Source organism: Elgaria multicarinata, chromosome 4 (assembly GCF_023053635.1).
Source record: "Elgaria multicarinata webbii isolate HBS135686 ecotype San Diego chromosome 4, rElgMul1.1.pri, whole genome shotgun sequence".
In the NCBI taxonomy this organism is placed as follows: Eukaryota; Metazoa; Chordata; class Lepidosauria; order Squamata; family Anguidae; genus Elgaria; species Elgaria multicarinata.
Window position 1 is genome coordinate 43,282,898 of NC_086174.1, and position 23,874 is coordinate 43,306,771.

General features: G+C 41.9%; 1 protein-coding gene across 5 annotated transcripts in view; it reads left to right on the forward strand.

Annotated features, from left to right (window-relative positions):
* RBKS (ribokinase) overlaps nucleotides 1–23,874 on the forward strand; it is a 72,285-nt gene that overhangs the window by 24,767 nt on the left and 23,644 nt on the right. For 4 of the 5 annotated variants that reach the window (XM_063124172.1, XM_063124171.1, XM_063124173.1 and 1 more), the window contains 2 exons: nucleotides 9,305–9,469; nucleotides 16,463–16,554. In XM_063124172.1, the coding sequence (XP_062980242.1) occupies nucleotides 9,305–9,469; nucleotides 16,463–16,554 (257 nt within the window). The remainder of the gene's footprint in view (nucleotides 1–9,304; nucleotides 9,470–16,462; nucleotides 16,555–23,874) is intronic. The other variant, XM_063124174.1, reaches the window with a different exon arrangement.

Below are 23,874 nucleotides of genomic sequence, written 5' to 3' on the forward strand. Positions count from 1 at the left end.
CAAGGTGTGTGTGCAGGGAATAATGAAAGAATCTTTGTATGTAATTAATACTTGTACAGAAAATGAAGTTGTAGCCAGCAAAGTCACAACAAAAACAATAGCCAATTGCAAACCACACCAAGAGTGTATCCATTTAACTCATAAAAGGTTTGGTCACGCCAACTATAAAATAATTTCTAAGATTCCAGAATTGTGTGAAGGGGTGAAAATCAAACCATGTTCTAACTATGTAGAATGTAATGTATGCAGTGAAACCAAGTGTCATAAGTCAAACATTCCAAAACATAGTGAGAGAACAACAAAAAGAATTTTTGAATTAATTCATGCAGATCTTGCAGGTCCTTTTGAGACAAGTCAAGGAGGAAACAGATTTTTCTTGTCTATTGTTGATGATTACAGTAGATTTGGATTTGTGTATGTGTTAAAACAGAAGAGTGAAACTTTTGGAAAGTTTAAAGCGTTTGTTAAGTGGAGTAAAAATAGATTTAAAGAACCTATAGCTAATCTAAGAACGGACCGGGGAGGTGAATTTCTTAGCAACCAATTAAAAAAATTCCTCAGTGATGAGGGTATACAACATGACCTTACTGCTCCATATTCACCATTTCAAAATGGAGTTGCAGAAAGGAAAAACAGAACCTTGCAGAACATGTTAAGAGCTCTATTGAAAGAGTCAGGATTGTCTAACCTGTTCTGGGCAGAAGCTTTGTCCACCTCAAATTATTTGTTAAACAGGCTTTACCACTCTGTACATGAAAAAACCCCATATGAAATGTTTTACAAAAGAAAACCTAGAGTGTCACATATAAGGGTTTTTGGAAGTAAATGTTTTGCTCATATTCAGAAAGAAAACAGACCAGGAAAGCTAGCTCAAAGAGGTTTGGAATGTAAACTGTTGGGATATGATACACAAACAAAAGGCTATCGTTTGTGGTCTCCATATCACAAAAGTGTAATTGTGAGCAGAGATGTAGTTTTTCATGAACAAATGCAGGAAACAAAACAGTATGTAAGTTTGCCTATAGAACAGAAAGCTGTAGAAACAGAAGAAATTCCTGAACAATCTCAGCAAGAGAGGGAGGGGGAAGAAACTGTAAAGGAGGAAACTGTGCCTGTAACTATGCCAAAGCGACCAGAAAGGGAACGCAAAGCTCCAATTCGTTATTCAGATGAATACCAAAGCAAACAGGTTTCTCATAGAGCTTTACTAATAGCCTATGAACCTACTTCATTTGAGGAAATTCAGGAAATGGAACCTACAGAAGCTCAGGGCTGGCATGAAGCAATGTCAGAGGAAATCAGAGCAATGGAAAAAAAATGAAACGTGGGAGCTAGTACCTTTACCTGAAGGTCGTAAAGCCATTACCTGTAAATGGGTATTCAAAGTAAAACAAAATGAGAAAGGACAGGTGGAAGGTTCAATGGTAAAACACAAAGAGATGTTTTAAAGCTGGGTCTCAGATTGTAACACAATTTAAACAACATGCGCAAGAGGAGGACTGTTAAGTATATGAAAAGAAATACTTGCTTAGTCATTAAAATTGTGTGTGTATGGCTATCTCAGGGTTAAACAGAGAAAGTCTATCTGTGGGCAATTACCTTGAGATAGAGGCTGTTCTGGGAACCTTGCCAAGATTCTAAGTTAGCCTCATCACAGCTGTATGTAATGTAGATAAGAATTGTGTAGATCTGTATATAGTTTCTCACTTGTGTAAAATGGAACCGATCACTGCTTACTGATCACTGCTTACTGATCACTGCTCTATGATCACTGCTCTCTGTGTATGCCTCAGTGTGCTGATCTGAACTGATCTGAATTGGAATGCACAGAAGCCTGAAGGAAATAAACCAGCTCTGCTGTGTAAGACCTGCGTGATGTGTGTTTGTTTCTGAGCACAAACAGAGTTCCAGAGGAGAAAAGTTCTGGCAATAACCCAACAATACCTGTTATTCTTGATCAAATTCCATAGCACTTTTTTCTTTGGGATAGTTCTGTTAAATGCCAGGCTGGGCTTGATATGGAGCTTGCCTGGGGCCCAGCTGAGTGGGCAGAGCAGAGGACTGCCTTAGAAGAAGAAGCTGAGTGCTCCCCTTCCAAGTCCCAGTGAGTGATTTCACCAGCAGAAGCAAGCCCAACTCACACCAAAGGAGCTCCTCATGAATAGGGCTCTATGTACTGCAGCTGAACCTTGGGTGGGGTTCAGCAAGCTCTGGTGCTAAAAGCCTTCAGTGTCTACTTAGCCAGTGCAACAAACACTGTCATTCTTCCTGCCCCAGTGTTTACTACCTTGTTTCCTGGACCTTACTCTGTGATTGATGCAAGGGGGGTGGGGTCTGCCACATATTTGCTGATATCATATCGATTTGATCAGAGGAGGTTGCCCTGAATTTAGCATTCTAGGGCACTGAAATGGCAGCCTCGACCTCTTGTTATTGCTGCAGCAGCTGCTAACCAACACTAAGGATATCTGAGGAATATTCCTAGTTGTGGGGTGGAGCTCAACAAGTTTCTGGCAGCTTGGCCCCCTGGGCTCCATTTTAACTTCTGCCAGGTGGCCACCTGGTGGATTTTTCATCGTGTTTGTGTGTGTGTGTGTAATTAGACATTTACACAAATTGTAGCCGCAATTTGCGGGTGCAATTTGCACAGATTCCACGAATTGCAGATGCAATTTGCACAAATGTCTATTCATGCAAATGTTTTTAAAAATGTGAGAAAGTGATCAGATTTCTGGAAAAATCCGCTGCTCAGCTAGCAAATACAAGCTGGGTCAGGGGCGCCACAGAAATCCCATGAGCCCCCAAAGGGCCAAAATTCCCAGCAACGGACATCCCTACCCACCACTACTGCCAGGTAAAGGCCCACCAGGGGGCAATTTGCTGAGCCCCCCTTTAAGCTGGAGACTAATACAACCCTGCTTCAGCTTCACTGCATCTTTTGTCACGAATTAATCATTACCCAAAACTCGAAGTCAGATTTATTTTTTCCATGCTTGTGTACGGAAAACTCTTAATTGTACCTTGATACCATCAAAAGCTTTAGATTTTCCATGTAATTGACACCACAGAAGTGACAAGGGGGATTAAAGAAAAATATATAGCAAAGTTTGTCTCTGGAGGGGAAGAGAGAAGTGTTACCTGGATCTAGTGTGTGAGCTAAATAAACTTGGCAGGGCCCATGTTGGCCTGGTAAATACAGAGGAGCTATCAGGCAGAGCTACCTCCACTGCTGGACTGTGGGTTTTTGAACACTGCCGCTTTGTGAGATGCTGTTTGTTTCTTGTTCGCTACAGGAAAAGCACTTTTTAAGCAAATACTACATAGAATCCCGCAGCTGCCACAACACTTGTAGACGATGCGTGTAGCAAAACATGGTTGCCATTGTCTGGTAGCAGTAGTCTGACACTGCAGATCAAATGACACTTGTAAAAGTGGCACCCCGCTTGCCTCTTGCTCTGTTTCATGGTTTGGAAATTTCAGTATCACTATGACATAGGTTTCCCAGCCAGAGTACACCTAAGCCACAAAGTTTCTGTCAGACGTCAAGGGAGAGGGCCCTTTCAGTGGTAGCCCCCCAATTATGGAATGATCTCCCTGATGAGGCTCGCCTGGCACCAACATTATTATCTTTTTGGCGCCAGGTCAAGACTTTTCTCTTTCCCCAGGCATTTAACAGCATTTAACAACGCTGAGTTTGTTTGTTTTAACGGACCCCAGAACTGTTGTTTTTAAATGGATTCCGTTGTTTTTATACTGTTTATGTTTTTGATGGTTTTATTTAACTTTTGTAAACCGCCCAGAGAGCTTCGGCTACGAGGCGGTACATAAATGTAATAAATCAAATCAAATCAAGGTGCAACCAAGTTAAGGCTGCAATCTTATTCACACACTTAAGATGGAGAAGGTCACATCAACAGGGCGTATTCCTGAGAAGACATGTCTAGAATTCATTTATTATAGTTTTTGGTGGTGCAATATGTGAACTTTCCTGGGTGGTATACAGATAAAAAAAGAATACTGGAGAGTATCCAGTACTGCCACTACACTCCCACTTGTTATGTTGTGCCATCAGGACCCACTGCTAGCTCAATGGGGAGTTAACGCTTCCTAAAGTAACCCTGGAAACTAGTGTTTCCACTTGTTCCTGACTGCTTAAAGAACCGCTAGCTCCTATTGCACTGGTAGTAGGTCCTGCAGGCGCACACGCAGCATAGGATACTGCTGATAAAATATAAAGTGGCAATAAAAACAATAATGAAATAGATAAAATGAGCAGTGATGCATAGTAAAACCAGCAGCAGGGATAAAACAGTGGGAAGATCTAAAAACAGTTCTAAAAAAGAGAATTAGGTCTTTGTGCTATTAGATTGGAGCTGTAAGGATTGTGCTGTTAGAAAAGTAACATATTTAGGTGGGGGTTTTTATGTTTAGCACCCCAACTATAAAATTGCAGGGGGATGTTTCCTTCCTATTGATTTTTTTTTTAAAAAAACAAACAAACCCAATTTTAATGTGTTTTTATTCTGTTTTTATTTTATCTTGTTTGCTGCTCTGAAATTTTGAATGTGGAGTGGTAAATAAATAAATAAATAAATAATGTTCTAGAGAAGAACCCTTCAAACATTTTAGATCTGGCTAGATCTGGAATCAGAAACATCTGGCTAGCTGCTGTTGGAGACAGACACCTGGACTAGATATAGTTGTGGTGTGATTCAACAAGTCTATTCTTTCTTCTTAAGTTTGGGAAACTTTGCAATACATGGTATCATCGGCTTCATTTCTTGAACTACCATTCAAGCAATGCTCAGTCTGTACAAATCTTTCAAACAGTTACAATAATTAGCTTCCTATGGAAGTTTTCCGAAGCTATATAGAGCATGATGAGTGCAACCCAGCGGCTCATGGCTGGCATGTTCTTTCACTGAATATGACTGTTTGGGAAAACAAAAGAGGTGAAAATCCTGGGCTTTTACCAAAATAAGCTTTAATGTATGAATATTTGAGACACATTTTCAGTGATCTCATTTCTTAGGAAAGCTTGAATTCCTTCCCTTGAGATCATAATATTGTTCTTATCATTCTATTTGGGGGACTCCCACTTTGCACGCAAGGCCCTTTGAAGTCTCATTCAAGAAAAATATTGTGTTTGTAAAGCATCAGCTTTATTGCAGACGAAGCCAATCCACATTCAAATAGCCATTCATGATTTGCAAGCCCTGACATAAGCATTTGGCAGGAGCAAGTCGATGAAGAACTCACTTTTTGACTGTGTTTTTAACAATTGCTGCTTAATACTGTCAAGAACTGTAAAGCTTGCAAGTGCCTTCGTAGCACGACTGAAAGTTTGAAAAGCTGGGCCGGAGGGGACATGATGCCACTGAACCAAATGTGCTGGTGTGTTACCTGATGCTACCGGTGCACCTAAAAGGCCTGCCCTGGGGAGAGCAAGGAAAAAATGCCAAGACTTGAGAAGCCCCAGTGGGAACGATCAAGACACTGTCACTGTAACCGCTTCAGCAACTGCCTCAGCCTCAGTGATGGTCCCTGCCAGAGCAGGTAACTGATCTGGAATAGAGAGCACCATCTGGGTTTGTTATTATGGAGGATGTCCCTAAAGCAGCTATGCTGAACCTCAGGCCAGGGTCCAAATCTGGTTCTCATAGCCCCTCCCCTCCCCCTGGCCCCTCCCTTTCCCTGACTACCAATCATTTAGTGGCTTCCTGGTTTTTGTGCATTTCCCCCACCTTTACTGAAAGGTTGAAATGCCTCTGGTACAGCTTACTTACAATAATTACTTACAGTAAGAGCTTTAAGCTAAAATACGCTGGTATGTGCTCGGAGGACAGCAACAAGGGAGAGGGCCTTCTCAGTGGTGGCCCCCTCAATTATGGAATGATTTCCATGCTGAGGCCCATCTGGCACCAACACTGTTATCTTTGGGGCCCTAGGTTAAAACTGTCCTCTCCCATCAGACATTTGTCAGCATATAATGAGTTTTTAATCAGGTCTTTGACTGTTTGTTTAAAACTTGTTTTTAGATGTATGTTGTCTGTTGTGTGTGTTATTTGTTTCCATTTCTTTATGTAAATAGTTTTCGTACTTTGTATAATGTATTTTAATGATCTTCAATTTAAAACTTTTGTGAACCACCCAGAAAGCTTTGGCTATGGGGCGGTATAGAAATAAAATAAACTAGCTGATACACCCGGCATTGCTTCCCCCCCCCCCCCGCCCTAAAATATATGTCTGCGAGGTAATCATCTTGAATGAGTTCAAATCTCCAGGGCCCAATGAACTGCATCCTAGAGTAATGAAGGAGCTAGCGGAAGAACTCTCAGAACCTTTGTCTATTATCTTTGCAAAATCATGGAAGACGGGTGAGGTGCCGGACGACTGGAGGAGGGCTCACATTGTCCCTATCTTCAAAAAGGGCAAAAAGGAGGAACCTGGGAACTACAGAGTCAGACCAGTCAGTCTGACATCCATCCCTGGGAAAATTCTGGAGCAGATTATAAAGAAGTCTATCTGTAAACACCTTGAAATCAATGCAGTGATTAATAGAAGCCAACATGGATTTGTCAGGAACAAATTCTGTCAGACTAATTTGATCTAATTTTTTGATAGGATAACCTCCCTTGTGGACTGTGGGAATGCTATGGACGTCATATATCTTGACTTCAGCAAGGCTTTTGACAAAGGGCCCCATGATATTCTGATTAACAAACTAGCTAAAAGTAGGCTAGATGGAACAACTATTAGGTGGATTCACAGTTGGCTACATCTCAAAGAGTACTTATCAATGGAACCTTCTCAAACTGGGAGTGGCAACGAGTGGGGTACCTCAGGGCTCAGTCCTGGGCCCAGTGCTCTTCAACATTTTTATTAATGATTTGGACGAGGAGGTGCAGGGAACGCTGATCAAATTTGCAGATGACACAAAATTGGGTGGGATAGCTAATACCCTGGAAGACAGAAACAAACTTCAAAGTGATCTTGATAGGCTGGAGTGCTGGGCTGAAAACAACAGAATGAAATTTAATAGGGATAAATGCCAAGTTCTACATTTAGGGAATAGAAACCAAATGCACAGTTACAAGATGGGGGATACTTGGCTCAGCAATGCTACGAACGAGAAGGATCTTGGAATTATTGTAGATCGCAAGCTGAATATGAGCCAACAGTGCGATATGGCTACAAGAAAGGCCAATGCTATTTTGGGCTGCATTAAAGTATAGCTTCCAAATCATGTGAGGTACTAGTTCCTCTATTTGGCCCTGGTTAGGCCTCATCTAGGGTATTGCATCCAGTTCTGGGCTCCACAATTCAAGAAGGACGCAGACAAGCTGGAGCGTGTTCAGAGGAGGGCAACCAGGATGATCAGGGGTCTGGAAACAAAGCCCTATGAAGAGAGACTGAAAGAACTGGGCATGTTTAGCTTGGAGAAGAGAAGATTGAGGGGAGACATGAGAGCACTCTTCAAATACTTAAAAGGTTGTCACACAGAGGTGGGCCAGGATCTCTTCTCGATCCTCCCAGAGTGCAAGACACGGAATAACGGGCTCAAGTTAAAGGAAGCCAGATTCCAGCTGGACATCAGGAAAAACTTCCTGACTGTTAGAGCAGTACGACAATGTAATCAGTTGCCTGGTGAGGTTGTGGGCTCTCCCACACTAGAGGCCTTCAAGAGACAGCTGGACAACCATCTGTCAGGGATGCTTTAAGGATTCCTGCATTGAGCAGGGGGTTGGACTTGATGGCCTTGTAGGCCCTTTCCAACTCTGCTATTCTATGATTCTATGATCTTAAAGTAGGAGGCCGGTGCTAAGCCTGTGAATTAACATTTAAATGAATTAAATTCATTTCTCTTTTTCCTCTCTCACTCTCACAACAACCCCACAAGCTAGGCCGGTGCTAGGCCTGTATGGTAACTTTATATTGAATTAAATTCATTTCTTTCTCTCTCTCTCTGCAGGCTTTGAAGCCTCAGCTCTCCATGGTTAGGGTGACTATGTAAAAAGGAGGACAGGGCTCCTGTATCTTTAACAATTGTATTGAAAAGGGAATTTCCGCAGGTGTCACTTGTATGCATGAAGTACCTGGTGAAATTCCCTCTTCATCACAACAGCCCTGCCCTCTTGACCAGATACAAAAGAGGGCAGGGCTCCTGAAGCTTTAACTGTTTGTTTTATTTATTTATTACATTTTTATATCGCCCAATAGCCAAAGCCCTCTGGGTGGTTCACACTGTTGTGTTGAAGAGGGAATTTCACCAGATGCTGTTACATGCATACAAATGACACCTGCTGAAATTCTCTTTTCTATACATCTGATAAAGATACAGAGGCCCTGTCCTCCTTTCCATGGCCCACATGGTCATTGTTTACTTACTCTTCTCCTGTGTGAAGAAAAAGGAAGTATCATGGGACAGAAGTGGGGAAAGTGACAGTAAGGAAATGCGATCTCCCCACCCCCACCCCGTCTGATGATGCTGAGAGACTCAAGATTTTTTTTGCCATTATCCACAGTGGTTTCTAATTATGAAATGGCTCTTGACAGCATCTCTCTGCAGAGCTAGAAACTATAGATGCAGTTGGTATAGCAAGAAGGGCCACGGTATAATCCTGAGCAATTCACCTGCATGCTACTCTCAAAGGATTTATACTATGTCTATGATCGTTTCACTAAAATGACAGATAACTAATTGCCACTTAGGGGGTGGAACATTGAATTTAATTAAGAGAATAGGACCAAGAGGTGTTCCACTGACAAATTTCAGCTGAAATATGCTCTTAATTAATGTTATGGAGGATAAACCACCTAATCATGATGGATATATATTACCTTCACTGTATAACGGGCAGTATGCCTATGGATGCCGGTTGCTGGGAAACCGTGCAAGATGATGCTGTTGCGCTTATGTCCTGCTTATGAGCTTCCCAAGGGCATCTGGTTGGTCACTGTGTGAACAGAATTCTAGATCAGATAAGCCTTTGGTCTGATCCAGCATTGCTCTCATGTAACATTTGGGAATTGGTAACATAACATTTTGCCTTTCCAACCCACTGCAATAATATCTGCTGAAATATGCTTTAGCCGTACAAAAGCCTGAACCACAATTATTTTGTTTGACTATAAACGAGCAGGATGTTCTCTTGTGGAAGCTCAGTTGAAATGAAGGGGAGCTGTACAAGAGCATGGATGGAATCCATCCCCTTTGCTCTGCCTTTTAGGTGCCGGAGAAGAGCCAGTACATATTTACTTTGAATTCATGTTAAAATTCTATTTTCCCTACTTCTTTTTTTAGGGCAAAACTTTATTGTCATTGTTGCGGGAGCAAATTTGCTTCTGAGTTCTGATGACTTAAAGAGGGCTGCTCATGTCATCTCTGAAGCCAAAGTAATGGTCTGCCAACTGGAAGTAACCCCGGCTATTTCTCTGGAAGCCCTGAAAATAGCACACACCAGCGGAGGTAACCTTAACAATGTGGCTGAAAGCTTTGTTCACAGCTTACTTAAGTTTGCATCGTTTCAAGGCAGCGGTGCTTCAGAACAATGGGGTAAAGAAGGGTGACTGGAATTCAGAAGCATGGAACGATTTGGGCCAGCAAGCTCAGCTGCACTTTCACTGGATCAGCATGGGCAACTTTGTACCTTGGCCACAATTCCCCATCTGGAAAGTGGTCATAAAAGTTACTCGCTTGCTTGTAGGTACTTAAAGAGAGCCCTGTTGGATCAGACCAAGAGTCTATCTAGACCAGCATTCTGGTAAGACAATCATCCTCTCTCACTATTGCCTCTGAATTTAGAGGTATCTGTGTGTGTGTATATGAAAATATGAAATATTTTTGTATCACTTCCATAAAAAAAAAGCTAAGCAATGAACAAAGAGGTTCATCAGATGAGCGTTTTATTGCTCGTTCGTTACTGCCCACTTACGGATGTGAGCACTTCTTTTAGATGATGACATCCGCCTCCCACTCCTTCCACTCATTTTCTGTAACAAAATAGACCCCTTTTAATCCGACTTTTTTTAAAAATGGAATGTGCTGCGATCTCCTACTGTGTGCAGTAAAAGCGGCATGATAACAACTCCCCCTGAATGGGCCACTTGGTCTTTGTTTACCTTCTCTTTCCCCTCCGAGAAGAATGAAGATGTAATGAGGGACAAAAGCATGGGCGGAGAAGCAACGGTAAGGAAATGTGATTTCCCCTCATTTGTTGACGCTCAAAAACACACTATAAGATCATAATTAAATACTGTATATTATTACTGTATAGAGAAGACAATATTACTTTCCTGGGAAGGTTTGTTGGAAAAAGTATGTTTTACGGTCGGTGCTGAAAATTCAGAAGGGTTAACGCTTGTCTGATTGGTAGTGGTAGGTAGTTTCAGAGAGTAGGCACTAGGGTACTAAAGGACCAGACCTTTGCAATCTTGAACCCCACCAGGAGGGTATGTCTGGATGTTCACAGCAGCCATACAGGCAGGTAGAAGGCCAGTCTGTCTCTCTGCCTACCCAGTTAACATTTTTATTCTTCCTTCCCTTCAAGTTGCTCAGAGCAGTATATTTTTCTTTTATCCTCGCAAGGCTAGGTTGAGAGAAGTGACTGGCCCAGTGTCACCAAGATAGTTTTGTGGCTGACTGAGGCTTTGAACCTGGATCTCCAAGATTCAGTTCCAATACTCCAGCCACTACACCAGCCTTCCCCACCCTAGTGACCTCTAGATGTTTGGGGCTACAACTCCCAGCATTCCATGCTGGCTGGAGCTGATTGGAATTGAAGTCCAAAACACACGGAGAGCACCAGGTTGAGGAAGGCTATACACTACACCATCCTGATCTTCATATGTGTTAGTAGGTTTGACTTATCAGTAGTTATGTATTTACGATTTATTATTTTAAACATTTTACCCTTAAAAGAGTCAAATTAAACAGTTTGGGGATTGACACAGTTGACATCTGGTCTACAGATGTTATTATACTGGTCAGTTGCACCAGCACTGCTGCAGCTGGAGAAACCTGAAGAATAAAGGCATTCTTTCCGATGTTTCTTTATACTTTTATCCCGTTAGTGTTATCATTGGCCAGCCTCCTGGTCAACAACTTACTTTGGCAGAACAAAATATCAGATCATCTAGTGAAGTGAGTCCTGGTCTTCTATGCCATAATATGATAGAGCTGACAACACCCAGCTCTTGTGCTGAAGGACAAGGCTACTAGTCATGGCGGCTGTATGCTCCCTCTAGTATGTCCCTGTGGAGAATGTGAGCAGGGTGGTATTATTGCTCTCATGTACTACTTGTGGGTTTCCCACAGGCAGCGGGGGATTGGGATACAACCCATTCTGAAAGGGGTTATGGTCCCCTTGAAAGATCAGTTCCATAGTTTGGGAGTATTCCATAATCCTATCCTGACTCTGGATCTTCAGGAGCTGGCAGCGGTAGGGAATGCATTTGCACACTTACGCATTACACACTTACACTCAGCTGCAATCCTTCCTGAGTCGATCTGACTTGGCAACAGTTAGCCATGTGTTAGATACATCACTCTTAGACTACTGCATTGCAGTCTATGTGGGGCTACTCCTTAAAGAGTATCTGAACACTTCAGTTGGTGCAAAATGCATCAGCTAGGCTGCTAACCAGTTCTCAGTATCAGGACTATATTGCACATCTCTTGAAAAGACCTGTACTAGTTTCCCATTGCTTTCTTGGCTCAATTCAAGGTGTTCCTTTTGACATTTGAAGCCCTAAACAGCCTAGGACCTGGCTATCTGAGAGACCCGCATCTCGAGATGAACTTGCCTGGTCATTCATATCTGCGGGAGAGGGTCTTTTGAGGGCACTGTTACTAACACAGGCTCGTTTGTCGGGCACACAAGAAAGGGCTTTCTCCTGTGTCACTCCCAAACTGTGGAACGCGCTCCCCCAAGAACTTTGATTAGCATCCGCTTGATCAGCTTTTAAAAAGGTGAAGACACATCTTTTTGATTTAGTCTGTTAAATTATGTAGAACGTTGTATTGTTTTAAATTGCTGTGCATTGCATTGATGACTTTTTCCTCAAAGGAGTAGGTATATAAATGTTAATGATAATAATGATAATGATGATAAATTTGCTAGCCTATAAATGCTACAAGACCCTTGTTGCGTTTGCTACAACAGACAAGCACAGTTTGCCCTCCGGAGGTTGCTTCCTCCTATAATCTGCAATCTACTTAGACTACAAGTAACTAAGACATTTACTTAGAAGATCCATTTATTTCAGTGGCGCAAATTTCCAAGTAAGTGCGGCCTCATGCATCTGATGAAGTGGACTCTGATCCATGGAAGCTTATGCCATAATAAATGGCTTAATCTTTAAGGGACTACAAGGTCCTTGGCTTTTTTTTAATAGGAAGAATTAATAAATGCTTTATCATTTCAAGCAAGTGTTGAAGTAAAAAAAACACAAATCCCATTGGCTGAGCAAAAATGGCACTGGCAGCTTAGCTCAAGAGACTGCCTCATCAAAAGTTAGGAAACACCCTAGGAGTCTGTTCCATTTTTCGTCATGGTGAGACCCATACCCCCAACAACACTCAGATCACCTTTGCCCCAGATGACAGGCAAAACATGTTGCACCGCCTTGTATAATCAAATCTCCATAAACACTTTGCTAACACTGCGAAATCATGAACACCCTCCCAGCTGCAGCGTGTTAGTGGCATTTCCTTTCCTTTCGTCTGCCGACTCCTCATGTTTAATGCAGCAGTTTATGTTAGGAAGCACACTAGACTATTTGTGTTTAACAGATGAGCGCCCAGATGCCAAGCTCAGAAGAAAGAGGGGACTGAGGAAACGGAAGCGGGTGGCTGTAAGCCCTCTTGTTCCCATTCACTTGCTTTAATTTTTATAGGCTCCGAATTGACAGCATCACACTGTCACACATGTGTCATTGTCCAACTACTTGTCATTACAGAGCCCCATGGCAGCTTTTCTGCGGGTGTAGTACTGGCCTCTGTTTGGATTGGCATGGTGCCACGGCTGGTTGTTAAATCCAGCACACCACTTAGATTTCAGCACTTCTATTGCTGTTCAACTTTTACCACTTGAAATGCAAAAGAGCTGAGGATGCACAGTTTCAGGCCCTGGCTTCTTTGTAGTTTCTGAAGAGAAGCATTGCTTTACCCACCTTTCCTCATACAATGATTCTAGGCCAGGGCTCAGCAAACTGGTGCCGTCCAGACAGCTTGGGCTACCTTCTAGGGGAATTGTGGAGAAGGGGATATAGCTGCCCCTAGTGGGCAGCGGTGGCAGCCATTCCCTCCACCCCCACCAATGTCCCTGGAAGGAGGCCATTCTGTCACATGGTATCCTCCCAGGAAAGCGTTGTGAGGAGGTAAATGGTCGCAAGTAAGGAGCCCATCTTGCCAGCACCTTCCCAGCCTGAGGAGGTCATACTGTGTATATGGTATATCCTCAGAGTCTGAAGATTCCAGCCCAGAAATCACAGCGAACAACTGTCCTCCTGACACCATTGGAGCCGACAGGTGCTAAAGAAGGCAAGCCCCTTTAATCCCAAGAGGCTTCTCCCAGTGAAGGTGGAGCTGACCACCCAGGCTGTGTCCTAGCCCTTTTCAAACCTCAGTCTAGGATTCTCTGTTTCTGCTTGTGTTTGAGTCTCTAGCTGAAGTGTGGGCACCTTTTTTTTGCCCTGGATTTCATTTTGGAGTAGCCCAGGGGCTGCCTTCGGTGGGGAGTGGGTGTGGGGCAGAAGTGGAAACAGCTGGGGGGGAAATCCACCCACTCCCCATATTCCATCATTGCAAAAACTAGATTAAGAACTGTTACCCAGAGGACCTTCTCTTCTGCCACTCCCAAATTGTGGAATGACCTGCCAGGAGAGATCCTCCTACTCAATAGTCTTTCTGAATATAAAAAAACTATAAAGACTGATCTCTTCCAGCAGGCCTACCCAGTCGAATTTAAAGATGTCTGGCTGTTATTTTAATTATGTATTAGTTTTTATATGTTTTAATCAGTTTTATGTATTTTATAATATTTTTGTATTCTATGTTGTTCCCCGCCTCGATCCAGAGGGAGAGGCAGGTAAATTATTATTATTATTATTATTATTATTATTATTATTATTATTGGAAGCATGTCTACTCAAAAGTGAACTTGAGCCACATGTTTACTCGGAAATAAGCAGGACAAGCTTCTCTATGTCTGTTCAGAAGTAAGGAGGGCTGAATCACTCAGCAGCACATTCAAATAGCATCCCAAATATCAAGCCTGTCTATCTATTCAGAAGTAAGCAGGGCAAGTCTCTGCAAAACAGGTCTCAGAAGAAGCGGGAGTGGCCAGGCCCCTCTGCCCTGCAGGGGAAAGCTCTAATCAGCAGCTGATTGGAGATAAGTGCTTTTCTCTGCCAAGCATTGAGAAAGAGAGCCTTTTTCAGAGTCTAGCCTGAGGTCTGCCTGGAGCTATCTAGAGTCTTGCCTCAAACTGGAACTCTTGTCTAGAATATCTTGCTTGTGCTTGAACCACTCAATCTGATCACAAGGTGGAACAGACCAACATCATGATGAGATAGACAGGATGGGCTCCACGCTGATGGTCCTAGGGATGGTTTTATGATGTAGTAAATTAAATACACAAACACAGAGGTAAATTATCATGAGGTAGAAAAATACCCTTGCTTGTTTTGGGGGCTTGGGGGGTAGGGCGGTGTTGTATCATTTGTTTAAGGATCTGGCCACTGATCCACAGTTTGATTATTATCCTACCCGGTATTTACCAACTTCAGTTTATATGCTATGAACCCCTGGTTCCCAACATGAAACTAATTTCATGGCTGCTGATAGTTCAGGCTGCCTTTCATATAACAAGAATTTTGATATAAAGAAATGATCACGGAACCAAACTTCCAACCCCTTACATAACGGGCAGTATCCAGTACTACCAGTGTGCTTCCACTGTTTCCATTGCTCCTCCATCAGTGCAACAGGAAGATATTGCTCCCTAAAGGAACCTCAGAAATGAGTGGAAACACTTGTTTCTGGGACAAGGAGTTCATCAGAACTCCCTTTCAAGAGATATGCTGACCTGACCTGCTCTGGAAATGAGTGCCGTTAGCTGCCTTGAGTGAGTTTTTTTAGTAGAAAAGCAGGGTACAATTGAAATAAATAAATAAAAGAGAATTTGGGCTTCTTTCCATTTGGTTGAGGATCTGGTGTGTGTCACTAGAATGGGGGCTGCATTGGATACTACCCCTAGTTTTTAATTTAGGTATCCACACACAATGTGTTTTTAGTAAAATAAATAGCATTTGTGAATACTCAACACATTTGGAAAATATTACCCTAATTAGTAGATATTTAAACAAGGGGTTCAAAGCCAATTGTTGGACACAGATCTTTATTTATTGTTTGTTTGGTTGATTGGTTTGTACCCCATCTTTCTACCTAGAAAAATGGCAGTCATGACAGCTATAATACCTCACTAAGCTAACCAGATTCAAAGTCAATGGGCATAGTATTAGCCTAATTATTGAATATGTTGGCAAGCATTCATAAGTCAAGTAATCCTAAGCATAACTGGGCATATCTTTCCCCTTGCCCAGTTTCATCATCACTTTCAGGTCCTCCACAGAGTTTGTCATTCTTTTGCTTGCTATTTTCCTTACAGCAGGTAGAACAGTAGCTCCATCTGCTTACAAATTGCCAAAATAATAATAGAATGCACTTTAGTGCCTTACAGTGTTGTCCTATTAACTGTAAACACTTCAGATTCACTGTCTGCTGATGTGTTAATCGATATAGAGGAGGCGTTAATGGCTGCTAAATAGGAATTGGATTGCAGAAGCGGAAACAGCCAGAGCAACCAAAATGTTTTCCTTTGAATGAAGAGAAAGCCCAGCTGTATCCAGCAAGGGCATGTTTTTCATGTTTTGAAACAGGTTGGGGTGGAACCTGGAGCCAGCATATCGCCCTCAGCTAAATTTCATGTGGTCTTGCAATGCTGCAAACTCCACCCAGTTTACACTGTGGCTACATCCACCATGAACTGTATATCCTAGTTGACTTCCTCATGGGACAACAACAGCCTCTCATGGAGGAAACATTGCTTTAAAGGTTCTCTCTAGATGAAGGTTGCAAGTGTGGGGTGTTTGTGGCTAATTAATATTCCCTCTTTGATGACAGAGGCATGATTATCAAGTCTGGGCTATAATATTTTTCTGAAATCATCAACCGAACCATTGTTATTACAATCCAGAATTGCACTCTGTTTTGCAACATCAGAAAATGGGATATTTCACTGCAGTTTTGTGTGTCTGTAACTAATTTGTACATGTGGGAGGATGGAAATGGAGAGGTGAAAATGCTTTAGCCATAACAACACAGTGTTTGCTGGTTTCTGGCCAATTATTTGTATTCAAGCATTACATGCCATTGACAACATTTTCCATTCTCTTACAGTGAAGACTTTATTTAATCCTGCTCCAGCTCTTGCTGACTTAGATCCACAATTTTATACCCATTCTGACATCATCTGCTGCAACGAAAGTGAGGTAAATCCCAATATCATTATGGTGACTTGGCTCATTTTTGGAGAGATAAAACTTTGAAAATAATGTCAGCTTCCTGCATTAGAATGCAAGTAATCTGTTCAGGTTCTGAAAATGCTGACTTTACTTGGTCTGGATAACACTTGAAAGCGAACTGATAAGTCCCCCAAACATCTTTGTCTCCACCTCAGTGCTCGTAGTGACTTACCACAATGGGAGCAAAGATAAGGTTGTATTCAGTGTTAGAGTACACCAGTTGAAATGAATGGGACTTAAGTTAGACTGTCATTGGATCCAGCCAGTTGGACACAGTCTGCCCATGCTGAATGCCAATTACGCTTTGCAAACTGAACATAAGATCTACGCTGGATCAGACCCAAAGTCTATGTAGTCCACCATTTCCCCCCACAGTGGCCAGTCAGATGCCCCTGGGAAGCCCAGAAGCAGGACATGAGTGCAATAGCAACCTCTCACTGCCTTGTTGCAGGCAATGTGTACAATGTCCAACTCTGCTCTTGACACCACTAGGCTAGTTTTTATCCTCTTATCTCCACACCATATCCACGCAATGACTCTATGACACAGAGGGGACACCACTGTAGGCCATCCAGAGCCAAGCCAAGCTCCCTTTCCACACCAGGGCCAGATCTACACCAAGCAGGATATGACACTTTGAAAACAGTTTGAAAACTGTATAGGGAGTGTGTCCTGGGCCGCAACAGTTGTCACTACTATTATAAATCATTTTAAAGCAGTAGTGTAGATCCTGCTTAGTTCTCACGCATTCCCAAGACTCAAGCAAAAGATTATCCCACAGATGAAAAGGGCGATGTTGTATCTAGTCCCAGGTTTCCTTCCATTGAGCTCAACATGTTGAGAAGTAAGAGATCCCACATTGTAGGATTTGTGGATGGTTTAGTGGAATCGCTGCCCATTTTGAGAGAGAAAGAGAGACAGAGAGAAGTTAAAAGCTTAAACAGGTTTGAATAGATGTGCTGGCCAACTCCGTGTATGTTTAAAGATCTGTTTGCCTTGTTCATGTATAAAATGGGGGTGGGGCCTACTCTTTACAGAAAAAGGAGTATTTGGCCTTTTTCTGTGTAACCTGCCGCCACCCTCCCTGACACACCTTTCCTCACTGCGCTGTTTAGCCACATTGCAGCTTCTGTAGACAGATGGATGTTAGAATACGTTATGCTGATGGAACAGAAGAGTATACTCATAAATGAAAAGAGGCAAAGGTTGTGTGTTCTTAGATATCTGGCTATGACACCACCACTACCATACACACACCATATAGGGTGTGTGGACATTCCATGCCTAATCAGAAGGCTTTTGGAGGTACTTTTTAGTTGATTCACACTCTTCAACACTGCTCCGCACAGACAGGTGCAATTGTGCAGGGAACTTATCTACACACGGGCAGAAGCTAGCAGTTTGCCACAAGGTTCCCCAACACTATATTGTTCCTGTTTAAAGAGGAACTATTCATCCCACATCAGCCGAAGTGGAGGCCCTTGATTCAGAATTAAAGCTGGTGGGCCAAGCATATGGATCTCTTTATCTAATGTAGTGTAGTGAAGTAAGAGGAGAATGAACTGCCAATCATCTGCTTGAAATGTTTATCAAGGAAAAGAAAATTCAAAGAAAATCAGAATGGACATCCGTCGGACTTTTTGCACCGACTAGCCACCTACTCTAGAAGGAAGTGGAAATGCCCCATTGTCGGCGCAAACTGTGAAGTTTCTGCCAATTGCCTTAATAATTCATGTGGTGTACACGTAATTGTCCATTTATGGTTGGCTGATAACGGCTATGGGATTAGACAGGAAGTTTCTGTTATTTATCTTCTCAACAGCAGAGGCATAAAATCATTCTGTGACATTCTGAAGCCTTGGAAGTATCAAGTGTTGCTGCAAACTCTGCCATGTGGGCCATCTCCCCTGAATATTTGTTTATTGGAAAGAAGCACATGCTTTATAGGGTCTGTCCACTGAACGCTGTGAATGCTTTGGCGACCACAAATACTTGGTATTCTAAAACATTTTGTTCCTTACAAATTTTTGTGCTGGGATGAAGCAAAAACAGGGGTTTGATATCACAGGACCATCTACCACAAAGGACATTTCACAAGCTGTGGGTTTTAGGGTGGTTGTTTTTTTTAAAAAAAAATTAATTGCTTCAATAATAACTTTTATTTGTGTAGTTCTTAATTCTTTGTTTGTGGCTCATGCACAAAATACTGAAAATGCAACTTGCAAGGTTATCAGTTTCTGATTTTTTTGCTTAGCTTGTAGTTTGGGCTTTTGTCTGTCTTTTCCCAGAAGATCAAGCCTGTTGAAACTGGCTTGTTAATTTACTGTGCACCAGATGTAGCATAGCCTAATCCCTGAGGTTTGTCCAGGAATGTGCTGGTTCTCTATTCTCCTTAATACTTCTAATGAAAGAAATGCAGAATAAGTATATCAAATTTAAGGCCTGTGGAAGCCAAACCTAAGGTTGTGTGTTGCTAAATGATTTCCAGGGTGAAGGGAAATCATTGCTACATCTCTGAGGTCCATGGCATTTCACACAGTTGCCAAGCGAAAAAGACAGGTCCCTGCTCTCATGGAGCATACAATCTCAGAGCCAAACTAGATGTTCAGGACAACCGTGTGCATGTTAAGCATGTGTTTGCCTCTCTGACATATGAAGTGGGGGTGGGGCCTAGTCTTTACAGAAAAAGGAGCAGGAAGGGAAGGGAAGGGAATCCTGCCTCTCACTCGCCCACCTTTCCTCACTGCACTCTTGCTGTAAGCAATTTTCTCCCTGCTGAGCTGAGAGAAACCTATTTAAAAGCAGCGAAGCACAGCAAGGAATGGTGAGGAAGGGGTTTGGATTTCACTCCCCCATGCACCCTTCTTTGTGTGTGCGACTCCTGCTTTATATATGAATGAGACAAACCCATGTTTAACATACACACGCTCTTATTTGGTTTTTCATTCTCTAGTTTTATGACAGATTTGAAAACAAATTGTGGTTAAAAATATGAGATTGTTGTGCATGTCTAGTTTGACCCTAGTTCTTGAGAGTGGAGAAGACAGGAAGGAAGTGTCAAAAAGAGCCAGGAGTGGGTGTCAGCAGTGCAGTTATCTGTACTTAAGCTTGATTCAGAGTACGCGCTTCCCTTCTTCCAGTCCAAAGAAAGACACAGAGTCTGCTGGTCCAATTAATCATAAATATATTTTCTAGCAACCATCCACCACCGACTACATCAACTACCCAACCACAACATGAACATTACCTACAGAATATATACACAGGGTTTTCAACCTGACCAGCAACATCCCAGGTGCTGCTAATCAGCACACCCTGGCTGATGCAATTAGCTCTCTTCATTTCAGGAGCTTGGTTAACCCTTACCATTCAGGTCTGTAAAATCCTTTTTACTTACAGTGAATACACTGACACCCCTCCATTTTACTGACCTGAATGAACATACACAAAACAGTTTACATATTGTGATTTACCATATTCAGTTTCTCAATTAACTCTTGATGCTTTTTTGCACATAATGGTTTAGTCATCAGATCTGCTACATTATTTTCTGATTCACAGTATTCCAGATCTATCAGTCCATTATTTACAGATTGTCTAACATTACAATATTTTATATCCACATGTTTACTCCTGGCATGCATTCTTTCAGTTTTAGCCATCTGGATACACGTTTGGCTGTCTTCATTTACTTTTATTGGTTTATCAATTGGCACATTTACATCTATCAACAGTTGTTTGAACCACACTATTTCGTTACACAGTTCAGATAGTGCTGCAAATTCTGCCTCAGCAGTAGAAACAGAAATTGCATTTTGTTTCCTTGCTTTCCAGCCAATTATGGAATCAGCAAATGTTACCACAATGCCAGTGGTAGATTTTCTATCACTTCTGTCTCCAGCATAATCACTATCCACGTAACATTCCAGTTTTGGTGTTCCTGATGAACTTAATTTTAAGCATTTGTCCTGAGTGCCTTTTAAATACCTCATTATTCTTTTTACAGCTTGCCATGCATTTGTTGTGGGTTTTGCCACCAATCTACTCAGAATGCTCACTGCATTGGATATGTCTGGTCTTGACCATTGTGCCAGGTACAACAGACTTCCAATGATAGATTGATAAAGGTCTGGGTCTTGAAAATACGTATCACCTATATTCTTTTGAAAATCTACTACCATTGGAGTTTGGACACTTTTGCAATTGTCCATGTTATATTCTTTTAATAATTGCTCAATTTTCTGTTTTTGGTTTAGCAGAAAACTGCCATCTTGTGCCCTTTCAATTTCAACTCCAAGATAGTTTTTAATATTTCCCAAATCTTTCAATTGAAATTCTTTACCAATTTCCTTTTCAAAGTCTTGAATTTGTTCCTTTTTACTTGCCATCAAACAAAGATCATCCACAAAAGCTAACAAAATCATTTGTTTTTCTCCTGTTCCCTTGGTATACACACATGGATCTGCCAAGCTTCTTTTAAAACCTTGAGATTGTAAAACTTCATCTAAACATTGATTCCAGTTTCTGGCTGACTGTTTTAGACCATAAATGGCTTTGTTCAATTTATACACCATTCCTGTTTTTCCACTTTCATACCCAGGAGCCTCCATCATGAAAATATTTTCCTTTAGTTCTGCATTTAGGTAAGCAGTTGTGATGTCAAAATGATTGACTTCAAATTTCTTTAATGCTGCCAATTTCAAAGCTAATCTTACGCTCTCTGACCTAACAGTAGGTGCATAGGTCTCATCAAAGTTCAAGTGCTTTCTTTGTGTAAATCCCTGTGCTACTAAACGTGCCTTGTATTTTACTTTACCAGACACTAGAACTTTCTTTTTGTATACCCATCTGCAGCCAACTGCTTTCTGATCTTTAGGCAACTGTGTTGGTGTAAAGACCTTGTATTTTGCCATTGAATGCATTTCCTCATCCATTGCCTCAAACCATTTTTTAGATTCAGCTTTTGGCAATTCCAACACATCCTCTAAACATTGAGGTTCATAACTTACATGACACACTCTCACTTCCCCCACAGTGAATCGCTCTGGAGGTATGCCTTTTGTTGCCCTTTCAGAACGCCTGGGTACAAAGATTTCAGTTTCCCCCTCCTCTCTCTCTACTTTAGGACTTAGAATGTCTGCTTTCTTTTCTGGACTCTTTGCTGATTCTTGTGATGGCTGCAAACTGTGTTCTGTCTCCTCACTATCACTTAGTGGCATGATTATCTCTGTGTTTGCATGTATTCTCTCCCAACCATCCTGTTCTGCAAACTCTGCTGACCTGGAAATTACAACTTTCCCATTGTTAAGTGCAAATCTATATGCCTTAGAACCAGGTTGGTATCCAACAAATCTCAGTTTCCTTGCCTTAGGCTGACCCTTTCTTCTTTGTCCCTTTGGTATATGCACCCATGCGTAACAACCAAATACTCTTAAATGAGACAACACTGGTTTCTTTCCAAACAGCAGATAATATGGAGTGTTGTTCATGACAGAACTCCATAATCTATTCAGTATATAATTCGCTGTTAAGATAGCCTCCCCCCAGAAATGCTTTGACAATCCTGAATCCTGTAACAGTGAGTCCTTCATGGTTTGTAACACACCATTCCTCCGTTCTGCCACACCATTCTCACTGGGGGAGTATGGGTTTGTTTTGCGATGCCAAATGCCTTGCCGCTTCAGCCAACGTTGAAAAACACCTGCAAGAAACTCTCCTCCTCTATCTGTTTGTAACTGAGCCACTTTGTAGGAAAACCTCCTCTCCACCCAAGCAACCCAGCTTTTAAATGTCTCAAACGTTTCATTTTTGGATTTGAGCAAATAGCAGAACCCATACCTTGTAAAATCATCTACTATTACCAGTACATATTTTGCCCCTCCTAGGCTTTGTGGCAGTGGACCAATTAAATCTGCATGCACCAATTCAAATGGTTTTTTCGTTGACCTATTACTCTGTTTACTAACAGGGTAAGCCTTTGATTTTGATACTTTGCACGCAGCACAATCCAAATACTTGCCACACTGTTTTATGTTTAACCCTTCACACATTTCAGGCATTTTGGCCAAAGCTCTGAAATTTGCATGACCTAACCTTCTATGAAGTAAATGTATACAATTATCATGCACTGGTTTGTTATACATTGCAGTATTTACATTATCAGAGATATTTTCTTTAGGTAACATGACATACAGCCTGTCCTTTAACACACCTTTCGCACAGAGAATTCCATTTTTTTCTACTTTGCAATACATTCCTTTAAATAACACAGAATATCCATCCTGTGTAAGAGAGGAAACACTTAAAAGATTGTACTCTAAGCCTGGCACCAGTAATACCCCATCAAATGTTTTGTTCATGCTTGGCACAAACACTTGCCCTTGACCATGAACTGCAGATTTCTTTCCATCTGCCAAACTAACATGGTCTTTAGAAGTTGGATTCAAAGTCACAAAATCTTCTTTTCTGTTGGAGATATGCTGGCTGGATCCAGAGTCTAGGAGCCAGGTTTCCTTTTGCAGCTCATCAACTGCTCTCACCACTGAAACAAACTGCTGACGTTTGCCTCTTGTTAATCGCTGGTTCCTGGGTTTCTCAGCCCCTTCTTGCAGCTGAGCCATACAATTTCTTTTCAGATGCTGTGTTGATCCACATCTGTAGCATCGCTTTACAGCCAGAGCTCTCTCTACTCCTCCGCTGGTCGCTGCCTCCTCCATGTCTTTTTTTTCCTCGCAAGCTTATTTTTGCACGGGCACATTCCTGTGCTTTATCAGTCCATTTCTGCTCCTCTTCGAGAAGCCTCCCAGTAAGATAATGCAAAGTAAGCTCTCTTTCTGGCATTGATTCTAAGCTGGCAACAATCATATTCCAGGAATCATCTAGGGAGCTTAGAATAATATATACTTTGTTTGCTTCTGAAAAAGTCATTCCTCTTACCTCCAGTTCTGCAAACAAAGTTCTCATGTTTTGCAAGTGCTGAGATAAACTTTCCCCCAGCTTCAAGCTAGCTTTGTATAGCCTTCGGGTTAAAGCAATCTTGCTGCCTGGAGTGTCACGGACATAAATCTGTTGCAAAACATTCCAGCATTCACTGGATGTTGTTAACCCACGAATGTGGACAAGTTGGCTGTCTTCCAGACCCAAAATTATACATGCTTTAGCTTTTTCATCAGCTCTCAGCTCTCTTGCAGTAGGGTTTACTGGAGGATTACTGACTGCATCCCAGAGACCTTCCCTCCGGAGGTACATTTCCATTTTAATGCACCACGTTAGGTAGTTATGTTCATT